At 40.2% G+C, this 23396-nt stretch overlaps 1 protein-coding gene across 3 annotated transcripts in view; it reads left to right on the plus strand.

Annotated features, from left to right (window-relative positions):
• LOC145345094 (E3 ubiquitin-protein ligase RNF19A) overlaps positions 1–22653 on the plus strand; it is a 97815-nt gene extending 75162 nt beyond the window's left edge. For all 3 annotated transcript variants that reach the window (XM_080192692.1, XM_080192694.1, XM_080192693.1), the window contains 6 exons: positions 1599–1743; positions 8715–8877; positions 13510–13624; positions 13943–14077; positions 16770–16959; positions 19298–22653. In XM_080192692.1, the coding sequence (XP_080048818.1) occupies positions 1599–1743; positions 8715–8877; positions 13510–13624; positions 13943–14077; positions 16770–16959; positions 19298–19481 (932 nt within the window). In that variant the 3' untranslated portion in view covers positions 19482–22653. The remainder of the gene's footprint in view (positions 1–1598; positions 1744–8714; positions 8878–13509; positions 13625–13942; positions 14078–16769; positions 16960–19297) is intronic.
• Positions 22654–23396: the final 743 nt, after the last annotated feature.

The raw sequence follows: 23396 nt of genomic DNA on the forward strand, positions 1-23396 counted from the left end.
CTTATTTTCCCCACTAGTTCTTTTGTCTGTAATCTTAAATCTAACCATCTCTGTCTCACTGGTGCAATATCACTGTATTTAGTCAACAAAACATTTCATTATTTTGAACAGGTCAATTACATCTCCCCTTAACCACCTCGAGTGTAAGGAGAACAATTTCAACTTGTCTGTGCAGATCTTTGGGTAGCTCAGGAAAAGGACAAGTTCAGCAAATGACTCTCCTTATATTCCAGCCTCCCAATGGACTCCCTGATCCTATTTTAGCTTGAACTAGACTGTTTACCTTGAGCAGAACAAATTCTTTATGAATGGAAACCAGCATGTTCAGTGTCTGTCAAGTATCCTTTAGCTCAGACCATGTCTAATTAAACCCTACATCATGCTAATGAATTTGCTGAAACATTTGTGGGATTCTCACCATGCTCTTCTGTCACCTTGGAAGATGGAAAATGATACCTTTTTAGCCCTCTAACTACAAGCTAAAAATAATTGTGCAGCGTTATTTATGATTAAAATTAATATAAAGAAGCAGGCTGCAACATACTAACTTATTATAAGCAAACTTCATTTTATGCAAGCAGGGGTGACCATTTAAATGAGAATCGCATCACAAATAATTCTTTCGGATCCGCTCAGGGTATTATTAAAAACACAGACTATATTGGTAAATATCTATAATTCTTAATTCCTGTTATCCCATGTATGTATAGAGACTTGAGAAGACTGAAGTAATCAAGAGGATCTCTGGATTATAAGAGTAACTTTTTCCTTTTAAAGTTCAACCAAAGGTTTTGATTATATCACCAATCTGCTTTGATTTCATTTGGTGCCAAATAAACAATGATATCTCAATCTGCCAATGATACTAATCCTAAATCACACTTTACAATAATTGTCACTTTTTACGCACCCTTCATTAATAAATTTGCAATCATTGAGCACCACAGAAATTGCAGCTCTATTGGCAAGTTGTACATAATGACACCTTTTAAATCTTTTGCCCGAACCATCAAAGTATCTTTATCTTAATTAGTCTTTGATCAAGAGGCATTTGCCTTTTTTTGTCTCCTTCCTTCCATTTTGAATCTGAGGGACGGGCAAGACAGCAGCCTCCATTTTGACATTAACTATTTTAAAATCAGAAGGAACAAGGATCCACAAAAGATTGTATTTGTCAAAATCTTTATTCATGGCAAGCCCTTGAGGCATGGTTCCAGAGGCAGAACCTGACCTACATGTGGATTCTTTGGGAATGAACCCAGAAGTGAAGTTCAGTCAGTCAATAAACTTGTGTTGCAAATGTCTTAAGGTGCTCTTTTCATTTGATGTCCATGTATGAACTCATTCCCTGGCTGCAAATCAGGGAATGCATTTTTGACTGAATTCCTCCTGCCTGGGCTATAACTACCTTGCAAGATCCATTGGGCTAAGCTCAGACTCAGCAATTCCAAGTCTACACAGATGTGAAAGAGAATGAAAATGCTCTGGCTTCAGAGGGGAACAAGGTGGGAGGAAGAGGGTAAATTAGTCTAGTTTATTCATTAATTGTGATTTATAAAGTAAGACTGTTTTCATCTCCCAATCCCTTAATTTTGTAGTGGAAGAGATCAAGCCTTGTCCACGTTGTGGTGCTTTTATCCTGAAGATGAATGATGGAAGCTGCAATAGGATGACGTGTGCTGTATGTGGTTGCCAGTTCTGCTGGCTGTGCATGAAGGAGATAACAGATCTGCACTACCTCAGGTATGGCAACTTAGCTTTAGAACATCTTTTTATCTCTATGAACTAAAAATGGGTTCTGTCAGCACTCTGCACTGTGATGGAAGTAAATGGAAGCTATTCCATTGCCATGTACAGCCCTGCCGCTTTGAACATTAGGAGAACAGCTATATTGTGTTGCAGCTCCCTGTCTCTGCCCAATCATCATTCCGAGGGGGCGTGGCTGGGAAAAAGCTACCATCGCTTCATCTAAATATAGTTTATAAACGTGTTTTCTGCATTTGACTTTTTACTTACTCTTGGTTACATTGAGGAACCCATGATTTCCCTTCCGACGCAGTAATAAAACACATTTGAACTACAGGAACGTGGATTTTAAAAAATAGCGGCCAATAATGGTTTCTAAGAAACACTGAATAAAAGTGTTGATAAACAATAGATCCTTAACTTTAGCTAGAAGGTGTGCAGACTGTGTCTGAACAAAATCACATATGGTGAAGAAGTTACTATATAAAAATGCCAGCACTGTAGCCATCAGAACTCTGCTGCTGGTCAATAGTTTTATTTTTCTTTTCCTTGTTCTATTAAAAAAATACTCCTTTTCAATACAAAAAAATCCTTTGACTATCCTCTGAATACTCTAGTAACCCATTCTTTTTGCTTGTAATTTCTAGGAGGGGGGAATCATGTAACTCTGGAGCACTGCAGCCACAACTAAGATACGTCAACGTAATTTGGTTTATCTTTCATGTACCAGCTCCTGCGAGACAATCTATTTATACAGTACATTTATATTTCTAGCTAAGGGTAGGTACTTTGGTGAGGTCAGCAGACATAGTTCTGTAAGATATTAATGCTTCTCTAGTTCCCATACTGGGCTTTGGGTGGGGTAGTTTGTACTTGAAATAAAGTTGGTATGTTTAGAGAATCAGTGAATAAGATTTTACAAGAGAATTGGTTTGAAATGTGAGGGCAAATCCTACACGTGCTACTGCTGGGACACTCGCAAATGTATCAAGCAAACTGGGTGATCACAAGTGTATTGTCATTATTTTCCAAATTGAGTTTAGGTGAGAATTCCAATCAGTAAAGTGAACTAATTTGTTCACGCTATATCAGAAATGCATTCATATTTTGACTATCTTATGTAATTATGCTGCTTTGATCTCTTTGCCTCAGTTGTATCTTTCTCTCACTCTCATTTCTTTCTGTGACTCCCAACCCCAACACACCCCCTCTGCTACCCTTCTTTTCTGTGTTGATCAGTTCGGCCCCCATTTTGCTTGAGCCTCTGCCCCCAGCTGGCTTGGGCCCATCATGCTTGCCCTCTCTGTCTCTGTCTCTTTCTCTCTCTCTCCCTCCCTAGCCTGTCTCTCTCTTTGTCTCCCTCCCCTCTGTGTTTCTCTCTCTCGCTCTCTCTCTCCTCTATCTCTGTCTCTCTCCGCCCCTGGGCCCCTGTCCTCCCTCTCCGGGCCCCTCTCTCGTCCCCCCCCTCTCCGGGCCCCTCTCTCGTCCCCCCCCTCTCCGGGCCCCTCTCTCGTCCCCCCCCCCTCCAGGTCCCTCTCTCGTCCCCCCCCTCTCCGGGCCCCTCTCTTGTCCCCCCCCTCTCCGGGCCCCTCTCTCGTTCCCCCCCCCTCTCCGGGCCCCTCTCTCGTCCCCCCCCCCTCTCCGGGCCCCTCTCTCGTCTCCCCCCCCCTCTCCGGGCCCCTCTCTCGTCCCCCCCCCTCTCCGGGCCCCTCTCTCGTCCCCCCCCCTCTCCGGGCCCCTCTCTCGTCCCCCCCCTCTCCGGGCCCCTCTCTCGTCCCCCCCTCTCCGGGCCCCTCTCTCGTCCCCCCCCTCTCCGGGCCCCTCTCTCGTCCCCCCCCTCTCCGGGCCCCTCTCTCGTCCCCCCCCTCTCCGGGCCCCTCTCTCGTCCCCCCCCTCTCCGGGCCCCTCTCTCGTCCCCCCCCTCTCCGGGCCCCTCTCTCGTCCCCCCCCTCTCCGGGCCCCTCTCTCTCTCTCTCGTCCCCTCTCTCTCTCTCTCTCTCTCTCTCTCGTTTCCCCCCCACTTTCTCTCTCTCTCTCGTTTCCCCCCCCTTTCTCTCTCTCTCGTCCCCCCCTTTCTCTCTCTCTCTCGTCCCCCCCCTTCTCTCTCTCTCGTCCCCCCTCTTTTTTCTCTCTCTCTCTTTCTCTCTCTCTCTCTTTCTCTTTCTCTTTCTCCCTCTCTCTCTCTTTCTCTTTCTCTCTTTCTCTCTCTTCCCTCTGTCTCTTCCCCCTCTCTCTCTCTTTCCCCCTCCCCCAACTTTTCTTTTTTTCTTTGGCTTCCTTTTCGCCAGCCATAGTTAAATCAATAAAGGTATATTTTGTTTATCTGCTGGAATGTGTGCGTTCAGTCTGTTTCCATGGGATCAGCTCTCATTTTCCTAAGCACAGAGAGATTAATAGGTGGTTCATGACTCCCAAGTGTGCACGAGAATGTGCCAGATTTATAAATAATTAAAATTATGTAGTTTATCCATGCGGAATAGAACCATCCTACCCTTTAGGGCTCTGTTACCTGGAAATCAGTGGAATAATCATAGAATCCCTACAGCGCAGAAGGAGACCATTTGGCCCATCAAACCTGCACTGACAACAATCCCACTTCGGCCCTGTGCCTGTAATCCCACATATTTACCTTGCTTATCCCCTGACACTAAGGGGCAATTTAGCATGGCCAATCAACCTTCCCCCCACATATTTGAACTGTGGGAGGAAACTGGAGCACCTGGAGGAAACGCACACAAACATGGGGAGAATGTGTAAACTCCACATGGATAGTCACCTGAAGCCAGAATCAACACCAGGCCTTTGGCATTGTGAGGCAGCAGTGCTAACCAGTGACCCATTAATTGTCAGTCAACATTGCTGGAATACAAGTTCAAATAGCTGGCGATCTAGTCTATCATGGTGTGTCAATTCAAATTTCTATTGGCAGGTTTGTTAGTTGGACCAACTTGACTCCAGATAGTCCTCATTTACCTGCCAGGAGAATAGTTGTAGATTGGTTGCTGGACAACTGACAAGTGTGGGTTTTAACCCTCTGTAGGTGTTTAGCAGACACCAAAAGCACTACAGTGAACAGAACAATTAAACAAGCACGTTGGATGCAGTTTTTCTGACCATAGTTTGTCTGTAGTCATACCCACCCTATATCACATTGTCCAGTGATTTTGCTAGTTAGAAATGTGAAACTTTGATTGCAGATTGTGTCTCTGCAACCCAATTACAACACCATTATGCCAATAGTCATTTGCTAGTACAAAACTTGAATTTTGCTGCAAAAACACATTTTGTCAAAGTTTTTTGTCCTGAACACATCAGGACAATCACAAGGATATTAATGTCTGTGGCAACAACAACTTTATACTATATGAAAAGAGCATGCTGATTGGTTGGCAAGTGGACTCTGTTTGTGTATAGGTGTGATTGGACCAGAATGACAGAGTTAACTGCCAAACATTGTTTGAAAATCCAAATCAGGAAGCTTGATTGTGGTCAAGGCATTACCCTGAGAAATTAACCACTGGCTATCATTTATTTTGTTTAGCTGAAACAGGTACAATGCATATACATGTTCTTTCAGTCTGCAAAAAATGGGGCTTTGTATATTAATGCATGTAATTTCCAGTACATGCGTATGCACTACCCTGTGAGTCTAACTGATAGTCTTAAATTTGTTGCCAGTGTAGTTTTTAGCACACTGAGGATTATTTAGCAAATGTCATTCAGTCACAGAATCACATCTAATGTTGGACACTGTTTTAAGTTTTGCAAGCATGACCTGATTGGGTAGATACAGTCTGTACCTTGATCATTGTGAACAGCAAAAAGGACATGCTGTTTGATATGATCTGCCAGTCTTTTGGACCTATGTCCTACATATCTAGCATCACACTGACACTAAAATTAATGTACCACATTTGATCAGCAGAATGTCTTTTTGACTTGATTACAACTTCCTGCAGGGGGGGGTGGGGTGGAAATACCATTCTGATGCTACTGCATCTGTTGTTCAAGCTTTTGAAATACCTTATCCTTCGGAATACAGGGTGCTTTTTAGGGCTGAAAATGGTGGTGTTAGGCCTATTCTATATGATAAGAGACACACAATAATTTGATCAAGGTAGCCATGATTCCACAGGTTATCTTTAATGTATCCTATTTCAACATCAAGCTTGCATGGTGGGCATTAGCTTGGACCTTACAAGGTTGCTGATAAGGCCAATCTTGTGACATGTGGAACTATAAGAATCCGAATGTCTATATTGACTAGTTTGTATTGACAAAATGTCTTTGGTAAAAAGATGTATGTTTCATGAGTTTTTTTTCAATGATCCTCAATGCTATCTTGGCGTAATCTGGAATTATACCTGACAAATTTGAAGGCATTTCCCCTTTTCTAAAAAAAAATTCAAATGCATCTGTCGATCTGGTTCAAATCTTGCATGTGAGCCAAAGGAAGCCTTTTGTTTCAAGCCCAAAAATTTTGAATCTTGGAAGGAGGATTATTTCAATGTGTCTTTTCTTTTTTTTTGAATAAAAGTATGAAGGACCAAACTGCCATTCTCGGTGCAGGATGTGTCCAGAAATAAGTTAGCAACCATCTGAATCTAGATAAATCAACAGTTGGCAAAGATACTCCTTGTATCCTTCAATCAAATTATATTCAAGAGCCCCTGGTGAACAGTGCAAAGTATAAAAAATTGAGGACATCCACCAATTTAATCCATTGTTCAAGCTGATGGGTCAAGCACATAAAATATGTAACTTAGACTGCCCACAAAATATTGCCTGTGAAAAGAAATGCTGGAACTCTTTCAGACATGTTTAGACCAGGCACACCCATTTTCTCTCTTATGGTGATATCCATTGTTTTGTTGATTTGTGGAAGTCAAATGAAACGGATGATGTTGGATAACCATATTTCTGATTTGTTAATCTCACCTATCCTAAAATGGATACTGGATTTTATCAAAGATTGGAGTTATTTCTCCAATGTTTGCCCATCTGCCTATAGTTTTGAGCCTCCTTGAAGCATTGGGCTAAAAGCTTTTTGGAAAGTGATCTAAGCATTGCAATTGGATTTCCTCTCATCTTCTAATGCTTAGTAATTTCTTATAAAAGCACCAACTGTTTTAATTGTCATTCCTCAGTGAAATCTTCCCTCCTTCTCTTTGATGATCCAGGGTTTCTGATAAATGCAGTAAGCTATATACACAGTGACAATGTTTTGTACATGAGAAATCCATTTAGTCCAACTTTGTTTCAATTCTGATATTCCATAACAAAGACTGCTACCTTCTCCCAATAGGGATGTATCTAGCCTTCTAAAATAAAAGGCAACAGTGTTCAATAAACTGCTGGCAGTCACCTCCACAGTTTGATCATACTCAAAAGAAAAAAAAACTAGCCTAAGTTTTATTTGGCACCCTTAATTTGTATCCTGTCCTGAATCCAATTTTCATATCTATAAAAATAGAACCATGGAATCCCTACCGTGCAGAAGGAGGTCATTTGTCCCATCGAGTCTGCACTGACTCCCCAAGAAAGTATCTTAGCCCATCCATCTCCTTGTAACCCTGTACATATGCCATGGCTAATCCACCCAACCTACACATCTTTGGACACCAAGGGGCAATTTGGCATAGCCAGTCCACCTAACCTGCACATCTCTGGACAGAGGAAACCCATGCAGACACTGAGAGAACATGCAGACTCCACAGTCACCCAAGGTTGGAATCTAACCCAGCTCTTTGGTGCTGTGAGACAGCAGTTCTAACCACTGTGCCATTGTGCCACCCGTTTTAACATTTAAATAAATTTGCTTACACAAAAAAAAACTAGACCAGGGCTCAGGTTAGCATCAATTAGCACTTTTGTTTCCTGTCCAGAGAAAAAATACGTAACAATTTCAAACAGAGAATAACTTGTCTAAAGTCACTGAGCTTTATAAATTAAGAGTAGAGCAGCTATTAAACAAACTGTCAATCACAGATCTTTCCATTGAGGCAAATAATAATAATCACTTCCTGATGAAAACTAGACACAAATTAATTCAGATGATTTAGCTGAAGTAAATTTTAGTAATATTAACATATTTTCTGCCATCCAGTGGCCATCATGGTGCCTTGCTGTGCAGATACCAGGATATCTGTTTAGCAAGTGACTCTAAGGAGGAGAAGGAAAATGTGTAAAATATGAGGTAAATGAGAAGGTTTGAGGATTCCAAGATTTGGCTTAAGATGGTTCACAATTAAGTCATCTTTAGCCTAGATCATAGCAAACACCAGCTAAGCCATAGTTTCTATATTATTTGCTATTTTCAGTCCATTTAGTAGTTTGCAGAGGGAAATGTTCTGAATGCCACAGTAAACCCCATGTTCAATCATATTGCAAGTATAAGCCGCACAATGGAAGCAATTATAATGCTCTTGAGAGAAGTAATTTTGCAGCATTTGTAGAGCCCTTAACTACGGAACAACCATACAGTCGTGGAGAACATGTGGCTGCATGCAACATATGCAACTAAGCTTCAATGTGGTGGACAGTTGCATGGGTGGCCATCCGTATGCCTCTGAAACAGATATTTTGGGCTTTGCCTATGCAAAATGTGCAAACACCTGTTTGAAGCCCTTTCCTGACATTGAACTGCTCCTATTGCAGCAAACACCAAGCCTGTGGTACTCAGGATAACCATATCTTTGTGAGGCTGTTGCCAAAGAGGTAAGTCCCAACCACCTTGCGGACTTGTTTGGTATCTGCAGCTGCTTGGCAACATGCTAACGAGCCCCAAGGTGCAATTTCAGATGACAAACTTCAATACCATTGTAGTTTGTGTACCAGTTCATTTTCTTTTAACTGGGTTTGCTAAAAGATATCTATTTCCTGCATTTGTGACTTGTGGAAGTCTCAAGCTTTTGTTCCCAAAGGGATATGATCCAACATTCACTGTATTTGTTTTCTTATGTTTACAGTCCCTCTGGCTGCACTTTCTGGGGCAAGAAACCCTGGAGCCGGAAGAAGAAAATTCTCTGGCAAGTGGGCATGTTGGTTGGTGCTCCAATTGGAATTACATTGATTGCTGGCATTGCTGTTCCAGTTATGATGGTTGGACTCCCTATCTATGTAGGTCGAAAGGTAAGAGAACATGCAATTAAAAAAAAGAGCCTTCATTATGGCAAAATTTCTGTAAGATTTTAATAGAATGCCTTTCTTTTGTCTTGGTGGCACTGTGGGATGGCAGTATTGTATTTTGCAATGGATTTGAAGCTCCTTCAGTTGGGAGGAAGTATTAATGGGTAGAATTTAATGAGTGTGATGAGAGCTTTGCCCAGTGTTGAGAACAGATAGGAGCCCCATGTCGCTTCTCTTTGGAGGCCTGATTGAATTATCAGGTAATTCGGCATTTATCTGGATAGCGCAGGCCTCCCACTTGAGTAAGACCCTAGAAGGGGGGAAATCACGCTTCTGAAACCTGCTAGTCAGTCAGAGGCCACTGGCTATCCAATACCAGCTGCACCACAAGAGCGTTGACCTATTAGAATAGGGCCTGCAGGAGGATCAGCCATGAATTCCAGACAGGTGAGTGCGGGCAGAATGCGAGAGGGGATATCAGCAGGGGAAGATGTCGGGAACTCCTGTGGGGGCTTCCCAAACCAATGCGAGGCCCTTTTAATGCATGAAGGAGCTCTCTGCTCCAGCTCACCCAGCACATGCTTCTCAAGTTACAGAATCCACAATTGGAAGAACAGCAAAGGCAGGCAGGAGAGAGAAAACATGAGACTGGAGAAGCTGGAGCTACTGTTATGGCTTGTCACACTGTTGCCATCACTTGAGGAAGCCATATGTGTAGCGCCTTGTGCCTGCTGCACTATTCAAAAGATCGTGACTGACCTGATTGCGGGCTCAACTCCACTTTCACCTCTGGCCTCCATAACGCTTGACACCCCTGTTGAGCAAAAATCTAACTCAACCTTGAATAAATTCAAGGTTGAAGGTGCAGAGGAGATTTACAAAGGTGTTGCCTGGATTGGGAGGCATGCCTTATGAAGATAGGTTGAGGGAGGTAGGTCTCTTCTCCATGGAGAGACAAAGGTTGAGAGGCGACCTGATAGAGGTTTATAAAATGTTGAGAGGAATAGATAGGGTGGATTCTCGGAGGCTATTTCCCAGGGCTGAAATGGTCGCTATGAGAGGACAGGTTTAAGGTGCTGGGGAGCAGGTACAGGGGAGATGTTAGGGTAAGTTTTTCACTCAGAGGATGGCGAGTGAGTGGAATCGGCTGCTGTCGGTGGTGGTAGAGGCGAACTCGCTGGGGTCTTTTAAAAGACTTCCGGATGAGTACATGGGGTTTAATGGGATTGGGAGTTACAGATAGTTCTATGGCCTGGTAGGTATGGATATGATCGGTGCAACTTGTGGGCTGAAGGGCCTGTTTGTGCTGTAGTGTTCTATGTTCTAAATTCAACTGCTCTGCCTTCACTCTCCTAATTTTTAAACTGTGTACCTTAGTTCTAGACTCCCTTCCAAGAGAAACATGCCTCCAGGATCTTCTAAGTTTCAGTAAGATCACCTCGCATTCTTCTAAACTCTAATGGATATAGACTCAACATGCTCAACTATTCCTCGTGAATTAACCCGTTCATCCCAAGAATCAGTCAAATGAACCTTCTTTGAACTATTTCTAATGCAATTGTATCCTAATGAAAGGATATAAAACCTATATGCAGTACTCCTGACGCAGTCTCACAAAAGCCCTGTACAGTTATAGCAACACTGTTCTACCCTAATATTCCATTCCCTATGCAATAAACACCAACATTCCACTTGCCTTCCTGTACCTATGTACTATATGTTCAAGGGCGCACGCATTCTTCTGTACCATGGAATTCTGCAATGTTTTTCACTTGAAACCGTGCACTGCTTTTCTATTCTTCTTGCCAAAATATTTTTTCAACTTATACTTCCATCTGCAAAAGATTTGCCCATTTACTTAACCATCTAATGAATCCCTTTGTAAGTTCTTTATCTTCTCTTGACAACTTATTTTCCATTCTATCTTTGTCATCTGCAAGCTTAACTGCCATACTTTCTGTCCCTTCATCCAAATCATTGAAGCAGATGATAAATAGTTGAGGCCCCAGCGCCAATCCCTGTGGCATTCACTAGTTACTGCTTGCCAACCCAAAATAGACCTATTTATCCCTACTCTGTTTCCTGATAAATAACAGCTAATGGTAATATGATGCCCCCAGACTCAGAGTTCTTATTTTGTGAAATAACCTTTGATGTGGCACCTTATCAAAAGCTTTTTTGAACGGATGTCAGAAAGCTTCTGCTGTTAGATTTTGATAAAACAGTACTGGGTAGAGTCTCCAGTTGGGGTTGGATAAGCTAGGTTAATAAACAATTTTTTTATAGCCACTGAATCTGTATGGTGTTCATCCCTGCTGTTGCAGGGCATGCACCACATCTAGGGCAGTGATTGTCCTGTGTTTGTGTGTTCCATGTAGGTGACTGAATCTCAGATTATTTTCTCCAGAATGACCTTCAATACATCTTTTTGATTTGATTCAAGATTGTCACATGGGAAAAGTATTTTGTTGCTCGCTGTATAGACAAAGCATATCATACATAGAGAAGGAAAGGAGAATGTGCAGAATGTAGTGTTACAGTCATAGCTAGGGTGTGGTGAAAGATTAACTTAATGAAAAGTAGGTCCATTCACAGTTTTGATGGCAGCAGGAAAGCAGCTCTTCTTGAATTGGTTGGTACACGGTCTCTAACTTATGTACCTTTTTCCCAACAGTAAAAGGTAGAATAGAGAATGTCCAGGGTGCATGGGATCCTTGATTATACTGGCTGCTTTTCCAAGGCAGCAGGAGTTGTAGATAGAGTCAATAGATGGGAGGCTGGTTTATGTGATGGACTGGGCTAAATTCACAACCTTTTTGAGTCATCCTTATAGATGAGGCCAGAAATGCACTAGATGCTGCCTTTGAGAGTCTGATGTAGATTTGGTTATCTGTTGGAACTTTGCAATGGTATTTGATTTCCCCTTTACCCAGCCCTTTATTCCCTTTTCTTCTACTATTGATGATTAAAAACTAGATGATAAAAATTAGCAACTGACCTAACTGTTGGTGTTCAAAGCTAATCGGCTCATACTAACATATCCATTGGGATTAAGTATCCTGTGAGGCAGGTGATTGTTATGGGTGTTTTCAGTTTTAAGTTTGGGTGAAAACTGTCCTGTTGTAACTTGATTCGACCGTTTGATAACGATGTTGCTAAATTTGCCTTTGATTCCAGTTTCAAGCCCCATCATTTCCAAGGAGTGAAACCCATGGTGTATGAAATGTCTGTTAGTTTTGTTCTCATTCCCTGTTCTAATGGCACTAAAATGTCCTGTATCTTAGGGAGTGGGATAGCTTGATTGTGAGTTTGGACATAGATTGGCACAACATCGAGGGCCGAAGTGCCTGTACTGTTCTATGTTTTATAAGTCTTGTCCTTCAAGAATTTCCTGTTTTTTTTTCCCCTGTATAATATCTGGAACTATTTACTTGGGATTTGCATGTAATCTTTTGATTTATAAATGTGGTTTGCCCTGTGTTCATATTTTATATCATTTTTAAGACTTTTTAAGTGTTGTATGTTCCACATTGTGTCCTCGGTTTGCCCCTGTCCTTTTTCCACTGATTTGGGAATATAGCTTTATCTTGTCTGTTAGCCTGGGGAAATTTATTAAAGATACTTCATACAGCCAGTTGTCTGTTCCTTTTTTGTACAGACTTTCAATGTCCATTATAAAAAATATGGCATTAGGAGGTTACAGTCAGTGAGTTAACAACCTCTCAAGTGTTGTGTGTCTTCCATGTAATAAGTATACGTCTGTACTATGGGGTTCCAATTCACCTCATATTAAGGTATGAATGATCATATGAGGAGGTGTATTAGTTTGGGGGGATGAGGATCAAGAAATTACTGAATTGTGAAGTATATCTGAATTAAACCATTTGTTATCTGAAGGCTGTCTTGAATCAACTGTTGTATGCCTCTTGTTGCATTGTTGGATCTTTGGAAGTTAGTATCCTGACGGTTTTCAGTACTTCAAACAGAACTATTGGGGGAAAAGAAAATAGAAGTTGGCCCAACTGAACTGAAGAATGCTGGAGAGTGCTAATTGCTTTCAGTTAATTTTTTTTAACGGTTGTAGATGTAAGAGTCATTCCCAATAAGCTATCTTGTGCCAAGTGGTTAGAATTTTGATTTTGGAAACAGTATGGGTGATTTAAGTCTTTGATACTTTGTTGCTTCAAGGAAACTTTAAAAAAACATTCAGCACAAATACAGAAGCTAATGGTACAGTGAGAGATTGCACCATCTAAGAGAGGAGTTAGTGAGAATGAGAAAGGTGCCCTGAAAATGAAAAAGGAGCCTTTGCTATAAATGAGGTCGTGAACGGCACTAAGTAAACACAAATACTTCTCTTCTGATTTTCTCAATGGAGATTGTTTCTTTTACTTTCCGTGTAGCACTGCCAGCTAGTTTCTGATGTGTTTATAATGCTCTAGATTGTAGTAATCTATATTTCACCAAAAATAATCCAGGATCCCTGATATGTCCTTTTAAATGGGTGTTACCACTCTGATCTAAGAAGGGACTTGTAATTATTGATATGTGCTACTTTGCTCCGATTTGAAACAATGTGGTTTTAAAAATAATTTAGAACTAATATAACTAAAGTTCATTCTTGTGCCTTTTTAGATTTACAGCCGTTGTGAAAGTAATAAGATATCAAAACATAGACGGAGACTTGCTGTAGCTGGAGGAGTGGTTCTATCCATTATTGTGTCCCCTGTGTTAGCTGCAGTGACAGTCGGTAAGGTTAAACTTCAGGACAAGAATATTGAATTGGGTTCTTTCACTAGATAAAATGGCAGATGGTGGGAGATGATTTTTTGCTTTCTTTTAAATGGGGAACAATTTTATGTGGGTCCTAATCTTGTACACTTGGTGATACATGAGAATAAAATTTCCTCGGGTTACCATACTTTCAATTCAATCACAAGTAACAGCAGTGTAAGGTTTTTCCCTACTTTATTTAAATAATGCGTCAATCCTTGTATATCACAGTTAACACGGTTCTGTGTTGCAGTTGTTCTCTCCAGCAAAACATTTTAATTTTTTTGTGTTTAAGGTATAGGTGTGCCTATAATGCTTGCGTATGTTTATGGTGTTGTCCCAGTGTCGCTGTGTCGCAGCGACTGGTGTGGAGTTACGACTGGAAATGGGAAAGGAGTAAAGATTGAAATAGATGAAGATGCTGCCTCTGGTAGGTGTGGCAAAGGTTTCAGAAAAATTGTGCAGTTAACCTTATTCTAGATAAATTGCAAACATTTAACTCCCTTGGTAACGAAAGCATTTAAGCTTTAAAGATGGCTAGAAAACTATTAGGAGTAGAAATCCTCACCCCTTGGGTTAGCACTGCTGCTTCACAGCATTTGGGACCTGGGCTTGATTCCCGGCTTGGGCACTGTCTGTGCGGAGTCTGCCAGTTCTCCTTGTGTCTGCGTGGGTTTCTTCCAAGTATTCTGGTTTCCTTCCACAGTCCAAAAGACGTGCTAGTTAGATGCATTGGCCGTGCTAAATTCTCCCTCAGCGTACCTGAACAAGTGCTGACTTTCACAGTAACTTGATTACAGTGTTAATGTAAGCCTACTTGTGACACTAATAAACAAACTTTAAAAATCCATCATCGTCACAAGTAACATCATAAGATGTTTTGTTAAATCTGCATTGCTAGTGATAGAATATCACTGAATAGAATAGACTGCACAGGAAAACAGTACGAAAAATACTCCCAATTCCACATTTATGTTTGACGTCAAAAAAAAGGTTTTGAGCTTGTCAGACCCAGCAAGACAATCTTTTTTTCACATATCAACCTACCTATCATCTCAACATGGCTTTCAATCCCCTCTGCCCACAGACAACAGTCTTTTCATTGCATTTTTATCTTCAATCCTTTTGTCTTTGCTGTTGAGTTATTCCACAAAGTTTTGCTTGCCTTTTCTTCCCAGTTGACGTGGTACTAAATAACTATTGCATGAATTGGATGCAGCTGTAGGAGACCATGAAATAACTGCACCTGTCAAATAAAGCATCAAATATTTCAAATCTTCCACCTTCCTAAATCTCTCACTTTGAAGGAATACAAATTTTAAACATTTTATAGACCCAAGTGGGTAATAACCCTTCTTTTGATCCCCCCCATCTCTTTTTTTCAGAGATGTTTTCAGGATCTAATTATCCACCATCAAAGCCTGATTTTGAGTGTAAAAGAACAGCTGACTTTGTACTGTACTGCACTGTAGACAGGTGGGATGCACGGGTGGGGGCACAATGGAGATTGTACATCATGGGGGAGAGGGCTATCGAACATCAATAGGTGAGTTGGTTCAGGGGTGCTAATTGGATGACAGTTATGCGATGGGAGAGTGAGTGTGTGGGGGTGTTCTTTGTGGATGAAAAGGGGTATCCCATGTTGGGGAGGGGTGGCTGGGACTTCACAATAATTACCCAGAAGTTAGAAGAGGTTTCATTTTCTTTTAACTTTTTTGGAGTAACTACTGGTGAAAATCTGTTGGAACCAAGCAAATTTTTAAATTACACTTTTGGATGGGTTCCAGCATCACTCAACTGCCCAATTGGTGCTTTTGGGGAATTGCTGTGCAAATGCTTACCTGGGAAGTTCCAAGAGCAGCTCCCCAGCACATCTTTGGGGTACCCTCCCTCCCCCCATATCCAGAAGTTACAGCCAAACATCCCATTTATGCCAACTTCATGGCTTCCTACCTCCTATCCAGCCACAGAGTAAGTGTAAAAAAAAATCTTAAATTCCTTCTGCAAGACCTGCCACTTCTGGCATTTGCTTCTGAAGAAATACATTTTGTCTTTGCCCTGAAACTAACACACACATTACAAAATGTACTATCATGAATATTTGCTGCTAACTCAAGCAGAAGCAACTTGCTTCAGCCTATTATTGCCCTTAAATGAAAGTAATCTGCCTAGTGCTCCACCTCATGAAATAACGTGGGCAAGGTTGCCTTTGGAGAAGAAACAGATCATCTTATTTGTGATTACCACATGATCTTCACCTATATAGCAATGGCCTCCATTGATGATGCACTGTTCTACTTTACCATTAATGCTCTTGATTCCACTGCCATCTCTAACTTGTGAGCCTGCTTGTTGAACATGCAGTACAAGATGGGCAGAAATTTCCTACAGATGAGTATCGGGCAGACCAAAGACATTGGGTGGAATTCTCACTAAATGTCACAACAGGAGTGGAAATGTGGAGTGTTTCCCACTGTGGCAGCTGGCAGGAAAATACCAAATTGTCTGGCCCTGACCTCATTAATTATGCATCAAATGTGTTATGCCATATTCAGTGACAGCGCAGGCCTGAATGGAGTGTGGTCCGCCATCATGTCTAGGTGCCATATTGAAAAGGCACTCAACATCAGTATCAGGAATAATGAAACCCCTGCTTAGGGGGTTTAAACCAATGTAGGTTAGTTGGGGACCCCACCAACTAAGACTGGAACATGGCAGGCTAGGGGGATTGGCCATGCTAAATTGCTCCTTCGTGTCAGGTACTATCTTGCACCACATTATTTCCATCCAGTTTATATTTGACTTCTCATTAATCTTCAATAATTAAAATATTGGCCACATGACCATTACACTTTTTGTACTTATGCCTCTGACATAATTGTCATACATGTTGAAAATAGTATGTTTTTTTGCTTGGAGGGTAACTGTCTTTTTATGATTTCTTTTGCCTGGTCCTAAATGTTTTAATGTTGACATTATATAGAATGTTAAATGGAACTTGTGTTGTAAACTACACATTTAGTGAGTGACATCATTACAAAGTTCCTGTTTCTTGGAAAATGTCATCTAGACTTTAGAAGTACCCAACTATACTAAGTATCAATGCCTTAAATGTTCTACAGTTAATGAACCACGGCCTAGACTACATAACCACAGTATCAGTGGGAGCAGTGTGCAAGAAGTGACCAGTGGCCTGAGTGCAAGTGGAAGCAACCTAGATAGAGCAGGTGTCAAATTAGAAAATGACCAATCAGCGAGCACAGTAGCATTGGCAGGAAGCATGCTGAGTGCAGAACAGGATTCTTCAAACAGGTAATTATATACTATAATCACTTAAAATGCTTTTATAAATTGACTTGGTAAATTACCCAAATCTTAAGCTCCTGGTGAGTCAGGAGTTGCATTTAATGGCTTTGTTCTGAATATGAATTGCGTGAATTGATTTGTCAATTGCAAACCTGATTTTCAAAGCTATTTCATTTTGAATAAACGGGACCAAATGTCAGGAAACAAAAGTAGTTTTAAGCACCCTATGTTTGTATTGTTGGATATTAGAAATAGGGTGTGAGCTGAATTTAAATGTTTCTATGTAAGCAAGGGTTAAAACTTTAGATAGATTTATGCTAAAGAAAGCTGTTTGCATGTGTGGGGGTTTTGATTTCATTTTAAACTGTGTGTTTAGAGAGATTATGATGTGAAAAGTAAGCAAATATAAAGAAGGATGAGGCTGTTGCTTAACAGCCAGGGCTACTTTTAAGTTCGAAAGATCTTTGAGTTTAGTTTTAACTGGACCTGACATTTGACAGAGCTCAAGGTAGCTGGAGCTCAGTAATGAGAGAGAAGGCAGCTCTCATAGTTCCATTAGAAGCAGAAGCAATCTTATGGTGTAATGGGCAAGATAACAAGTCCCAAAAACTGAAGAACAGTTAGTTCTCGAAATCAGGAAATGCAAAGGGAAATTCAAGAAGATTTGAGTTGAAGGAAAAAAAAGGGTTGCTGAAATTAAAGAGCTAAAAAGTGTAGACCTTGTGAAGTTGGCCGGAGAGAGGCCAGGTATCTGAAACAATCCTAAGGTTGGTGATCTTAGTACAGCTTGTGAAGCAGTAGTGTTCTGTTGGTGACAGGAAGATTATCTGGGAGTTTGAGGGCATTTAGCAATTCAATGCAGTGGAATATTGAAAGGAAATTTGGAAATCCTGGAAGTGGATCCTTGTTGAAAACAGCTGAGAGAAAACATTGTTTGGAATAAGATCCTAAGGTGGGTCTTTTGGGTGCAGATTTTGGAATCATTTGTGTGATAATCATCTGGGGGAATTGGGGAGAAATCCACAGATTTTCGATTGGATGGTATTGGCCACTTGGTATCAGAGTAAGATGTTGTCTGATCACAGTTAACTTGTGTACTGATACTGTGTATTTACAAAAAACATTGTAGCATAAGTTATATTTTGTAATCTTGTGTGATCCTGAAAATCTGTGCACATTTGTGAAGGTAATTGATAGTGAAGAAGTGTTGTATTATAGTCAATTTTTCATGTTTAGTGTTTCCATTCTGTTTATAGAAGCTAAATCTTTAAATGAGAACTTCCCACTCACCTGACGAAGGAACAGCATTGCAAAAGCTTGTGGCATTTACTATCAAATAAACCTGTTGGACTTTAACCTGGCGTTGTGAGACTTCCTATGGAAGCTAAATGGCAGACCTGTGGCACTCTTCATTGAGTGAAAATTAGTCTTTTAAGCTGGGGTTCCATTCCTGTCCAAAGTAATGTCAACTGTGATCGAACACAAAGCTATTTAGCAAATTACGATTACAATCTCAGAACCATGCTCTTGCCAACCAAATGACAACAATGGAAAGAGGTTTTTTCATCCCTTTCCTTTTTATTTGTTTCACCCAGACAACATAAAGTAAATATAAAAGCAAATTATTCTGGATGCTGGAATCTGAAACAAAAGGCTGAAAAATCTTAGCAGGGCTGACAGCATCTTTGGAAAGAGAATAAAGCCAATGTTTCAAGTCTGGTTGACCTTTTATCAGAGCTGAAGACAATAGAATATAGGATGATATTGATTCTGTTAAGGTGAAATGGTGATTGACAAAGATGTCAGAAAGACAAAGGAAGCGTAAATGGTGGTGATGGTGGCCGTTATGAGATCAGAATGTGTAAATGGCAGAACAAAGGTAAGCAGAGTGTGAGAGGACAATCTGAAACAGGCAACAGGTGGCCCTATTGGCAAGGGGAGAGAAGAGACTGTGGTAAGAGAGGGGGACTAAAAACAAATGCTTTTTTAAAAATCTAACCACATCCTCTGTGTGTTACGAAGATGCAAAATGCCTTAGTCCTGCCAAGTCTGCATTTTAATATATGGAAACAGAGAATGCAGATAATGTGCAACAGGCACATTAGGCCCAAAAAAGAGAGAAGAAACATTTTGTCAAGAATCACTTAATCAGTTTTGATCCTTTATTTTTTAATTCATCTTCGAGATGCTGATTAACCTGATGTATCCTGTCAGCATTTTTCTGTTTTGAATTTCAGGTTTTCAGCATTTTTTTTATACTTGCTCTTAGTTTTTCTGTTGTGTGTATTTAATACTGTGATGCATTATGGTTTTGGCAACTTACAAAATGCTGCTTTTGTTTTAGGGAAGGAAAGAACATAGAAGTCCACGTGGATATTGAAACAGAGCCTGGTGGAGCGAAAGATCAGAGCAGCAGCAGCTACCTATCTGTTCACAGTTTGTCTATGGAGTCACCAAACTGCTCACGAGAACTGTTGTGCGGCACTAGTCCAAATACTGAACGGATTTCCATTCAGACCTGTGTGTGAAAGAGTTTAAGCCTTGTTAATTTTTAGGTGCCGTAATCACTACCCCTCCATAAATCAAAGATTAAAATTGATTGAATATGCAGAATTGCTGAGTTTTTACAGCTGTAAACACAGATTAATATCTTGACACATCTAGTTACAAAATTACTTACTCCAGCTGCCCATATAGGTGTAGCTTTCATCTTGAGCTTCCTTATTTTCAATTTAAAATTCTTGAACTTTTGTATTCTTTATCTGATTTTTGCCTGAATGTTGACAGACTTCCCAGCCCTCGGGGATGTTTTTGCTCTGCTTGTTGCATTTTGATGTTGTACTCCAGTTTCAGCTGCATTAGAGGTAGCACTGAGTGTAATGCCTACTGTTTACCACCATCTCCACTCTGGCCAAATGGTGACTGTCTAGCCCAGTCCAAATAAGTACTTAAGCTATAAAAAGGTAAGAAACTATTAGATAAATTTTAACATATATTTGATTTTCCACTCCACTAAAACAGCAAAGTTCATGTTCTGCACTAGTTAAGCACTCGTTGGTTGATACTGGTTGCATTAATTATCAGGATTCATAAATTATAATTGTCATAATCCTCAATTAATTCTTCTCTCCCCCCATCATTGTTGTTCCAATTGCATTCCTTTTCCCTGATTTTATTTTTCTCAATTTTAAGTTCTTTATAAACAAACTGAAAAATCTAGGAACTAAATAAAGACATGAAAATTAAGACCTTCCTGTATGACAAGAGGACTTTAATTCCCATCCCCTTCTCCATTCTTCCCAACCCCCCTCCAACAGAATCTTGTTTCGCCTGGTTGTTTTGATTTGGATATGAGATATAAACAGAATGGGAGAATTTCTCATTGTTCTGCTCAATTGACAGTTGCATTCCATAATGGGATGAGAACTTCAAGATTTTAGCAATAATAGTTGTTTCAATATAATTTTAAAAATTCAACCTAAGTCTGTATTTGATGGAAACCCATAATGAAATATCTGGAGATTTTGCCCATGATTTGAATAAAGCTATGCCATCTTGGAATAAAAATCCTGACTTATGCTTCAAACAGCAATTTATTCAGTCATGTGCAATGAATCATGATGTTTATTTGCTACAGATATGAGCTGATGCATCTCATGTGGGTTCCCCTAACCACCAACTGAAACCCCAATGAAGCAACTGTTTTGAGTCCGTTACTAGATCTGCTGGATGGTCCAGCCTGTCTCCCACTAGAGTTACAGTAGGGAATTGGCATTACTCCCACAGAATTTAGGGTAATAACATCTGACCGTTTTCTTCTCTCTCTCGTTCATGCACACACCCACTTTCATCAGTTGTTTGCCATTTGTTGTTGCTGATTGATTATTCTTATAAGGAAATCTGTGTTAGTCGTGCTTTGCATCAGTTAACTGATACAAAACTTACGTCCATTGAAGCTTGATTCCCAGGTGGATCACTACTGAAAATTTAATAACAAAACAACATATAATCTCTCTTCTTTGACCCTAATTTAAAACTCTGCTCTTTCAGGACAACTGTAACAGAATAACTGTTCCAACACACTAATTGTCCTAAGCTAAACTTCATCCTCTTTGCCCACAGCAAATGTGCTTTCCTTCTTAAAGAATGGAACAACTTTGTCCATAGTTTTAAGTAACACTACTAACCTTGAGAAAGGCAGAATTTAACGATGTAAAAACTCAGACTTAAAATTCGGTATATTCTTTCCAAAGTCTCTGATTTTTATTTTCTGACTGACCACTGGAGGGGGTGAGTGTTCATTCATGTACTGCATTACTTCAGCTGCAGCCATAACAGTGATTTTCTGATTTTCTTCAGGATTGAATGTGCCACCTTCTGGCTTTGGCTCAGTGAAAATTCACCAGAATCCACTTCAACCTTTGTGCTCAATTTCGAACCATGACAACAGCATGCTGGCTTTTTAATTCCGATGCTGTGCTGTGAAGTTTGTCTTCTTCGTGCAATGAGAAAGAGACTTAAATGCAAATGTGCAGTTTCACTGCTGGCTGAAGGTGGAATTGTATGACCAGTGTAATTTTCTTTTGCCAATTTTAAAGGCCATCTTGCTGGAAAAGTATTGCTATTGTGTAACCAGAAGTACCCATGAAGTATGGAATGTTGAATTGGCACAGCCTTTCCACATGAACTGTCAGATTACAGTTCACTCGAGATCCAGAGACCACAAAAGTGCCAGAAATGTTTGTTTTGGTATGTGGAATTCTTGTAGAGAAATTGAATGGACTCAACTTTTAAAAAGACCTAACTCGTTACAGGAATGTATCCCGACTAAATTGAAAGCTTCAAAACGCTCAGCAGACAACATTAACCTGCAAAAGTGTGAAACAGCATGTTTAATATCTCAAATGTGCATAATAACAGCAAATAAGTTACTGAGTGTTATCGTTGAATTAAATGTGTCAGCTTTAGCCTTGTATCAGCTAGGAGAAAGTGTTATTTATGTGGTTAACCCTGATGCTGGGAGCCAGATGGTCCCCTGATGATCTTTGTATTATAATTGGCACATTACAATCTCTGTATTCTAAATTATAAAACATTTTGGCTGCAGAACATTTTGAGCATGACTGATCAGAGTCAAGGACCCTTATTCTGCTGCCGTATTGGATTGTGCACCACATTGACTATAGTTCCATCCACAAGAAACTAGTTCCATATCTTAAAGGGGCATTCCTTCATAAACAGGACACTAAGTGCTCATGTTGCTAGTATCACATAATGAAAACAATTCCTTATTATTCCTGTACCATTGCTTGCTTTAGAAACTGCTGCATTTCTTAAAAGAAATCGACAATGAATAACAGTGCTCCATGTCCAATATTGTCAGGTGTACTTTGCATCATGTACTAATGCCTGGTACGCTGCTTCCTTAATCTGTGAGGATTATATTCAGGTTACTGTTGCGAGGTAGATGGTAAACTCTGGGGAAAAAATTGTGGATCTTTTAATTAAGAATGCCATGCATTAGATGAGATTTGGTACAAATCTTTTCTTTGTGAGCAGTTATATGCCACCAAGTGAACATTTTGCGGTACTTCTGAGTGTTTTGCAAAGTCTGTTGTCAAGGAATGCTCCTGATAAAATGCATGATTTGCTTAATTTCCATTCTCATGAATTATTAAAGTGTAGCCTAATTTTTAAAAACACATGTAGTCACTGTTCATTATAACCTCTGCTTTGCTGTGGTCTGAGCATAACCAATGTGCACATGTCAATATGGCAGCTGAGATGTTACTTGCCATTAAACCTGGTGTAATAATTGTAAGCTGCTCCTTAACATATATTACGATAATATAAGAACTCTATATACCTATAATTCTCTAGTTTGCACACTTTTGAGAGTGGATGCAGTCACAAAGGGGTAGTGCAGTATGAATTTCTACCATAGGACACATTGTGTAAGATGTAAAATCTGAAATGGAAATGCCTTCAATATAAACAAACTTGAGTGAGAAAAACTTTGAATGCATACCCCCAAAGCATCCCAAATATAATGTTGACTTTATTGTGCTGAGGACTCTAGAACTGTTGACATAACACTCTGTGATCTTCAGTTGATGAAGTTGCAATGAATTATGTACTTTTTTCTAAATTTTATTTGTGAATATAAGAATTCGTGCTGACTATTGAGAAAAATTAATTTACAGGAATACTTGTTTAATATTCTAAGTGATGTCTTCATTTAAAACTTGTATAACTATGGAGTTTCATTTTTGTAAGCAGTGGTTTTAACATCCAGCTCTGAAGGGCCATCTGTTGTCACTAACTGCACAACATTGGAAATTTGCTCAGTTCCGTTACTCTGCCCAGATTCAACACGTGTTCAACTTCAACATATTTTCAGGGAGGTGATTTCAAACTGGGGCAGTTTGAATGGAGAAACTTGA

This window comes from Carcharhinus amblyrhynchos, chromosome 7, assembly GCF_965287045.1.
Source record: "Carcharhinus amblyrhynchos chromosome 7, sCarAmb.v2.hapA, whole genome shotgun sequence".
Classification (NCBI taxonomy): domain Eukaryota; kingdom Metazoa; phylum Chordata; class Chondrichthyes; order Carcharhiniformes; family Carcharhinidae; genus Carcharhinus; species Carcharhinus amblyrhynchos.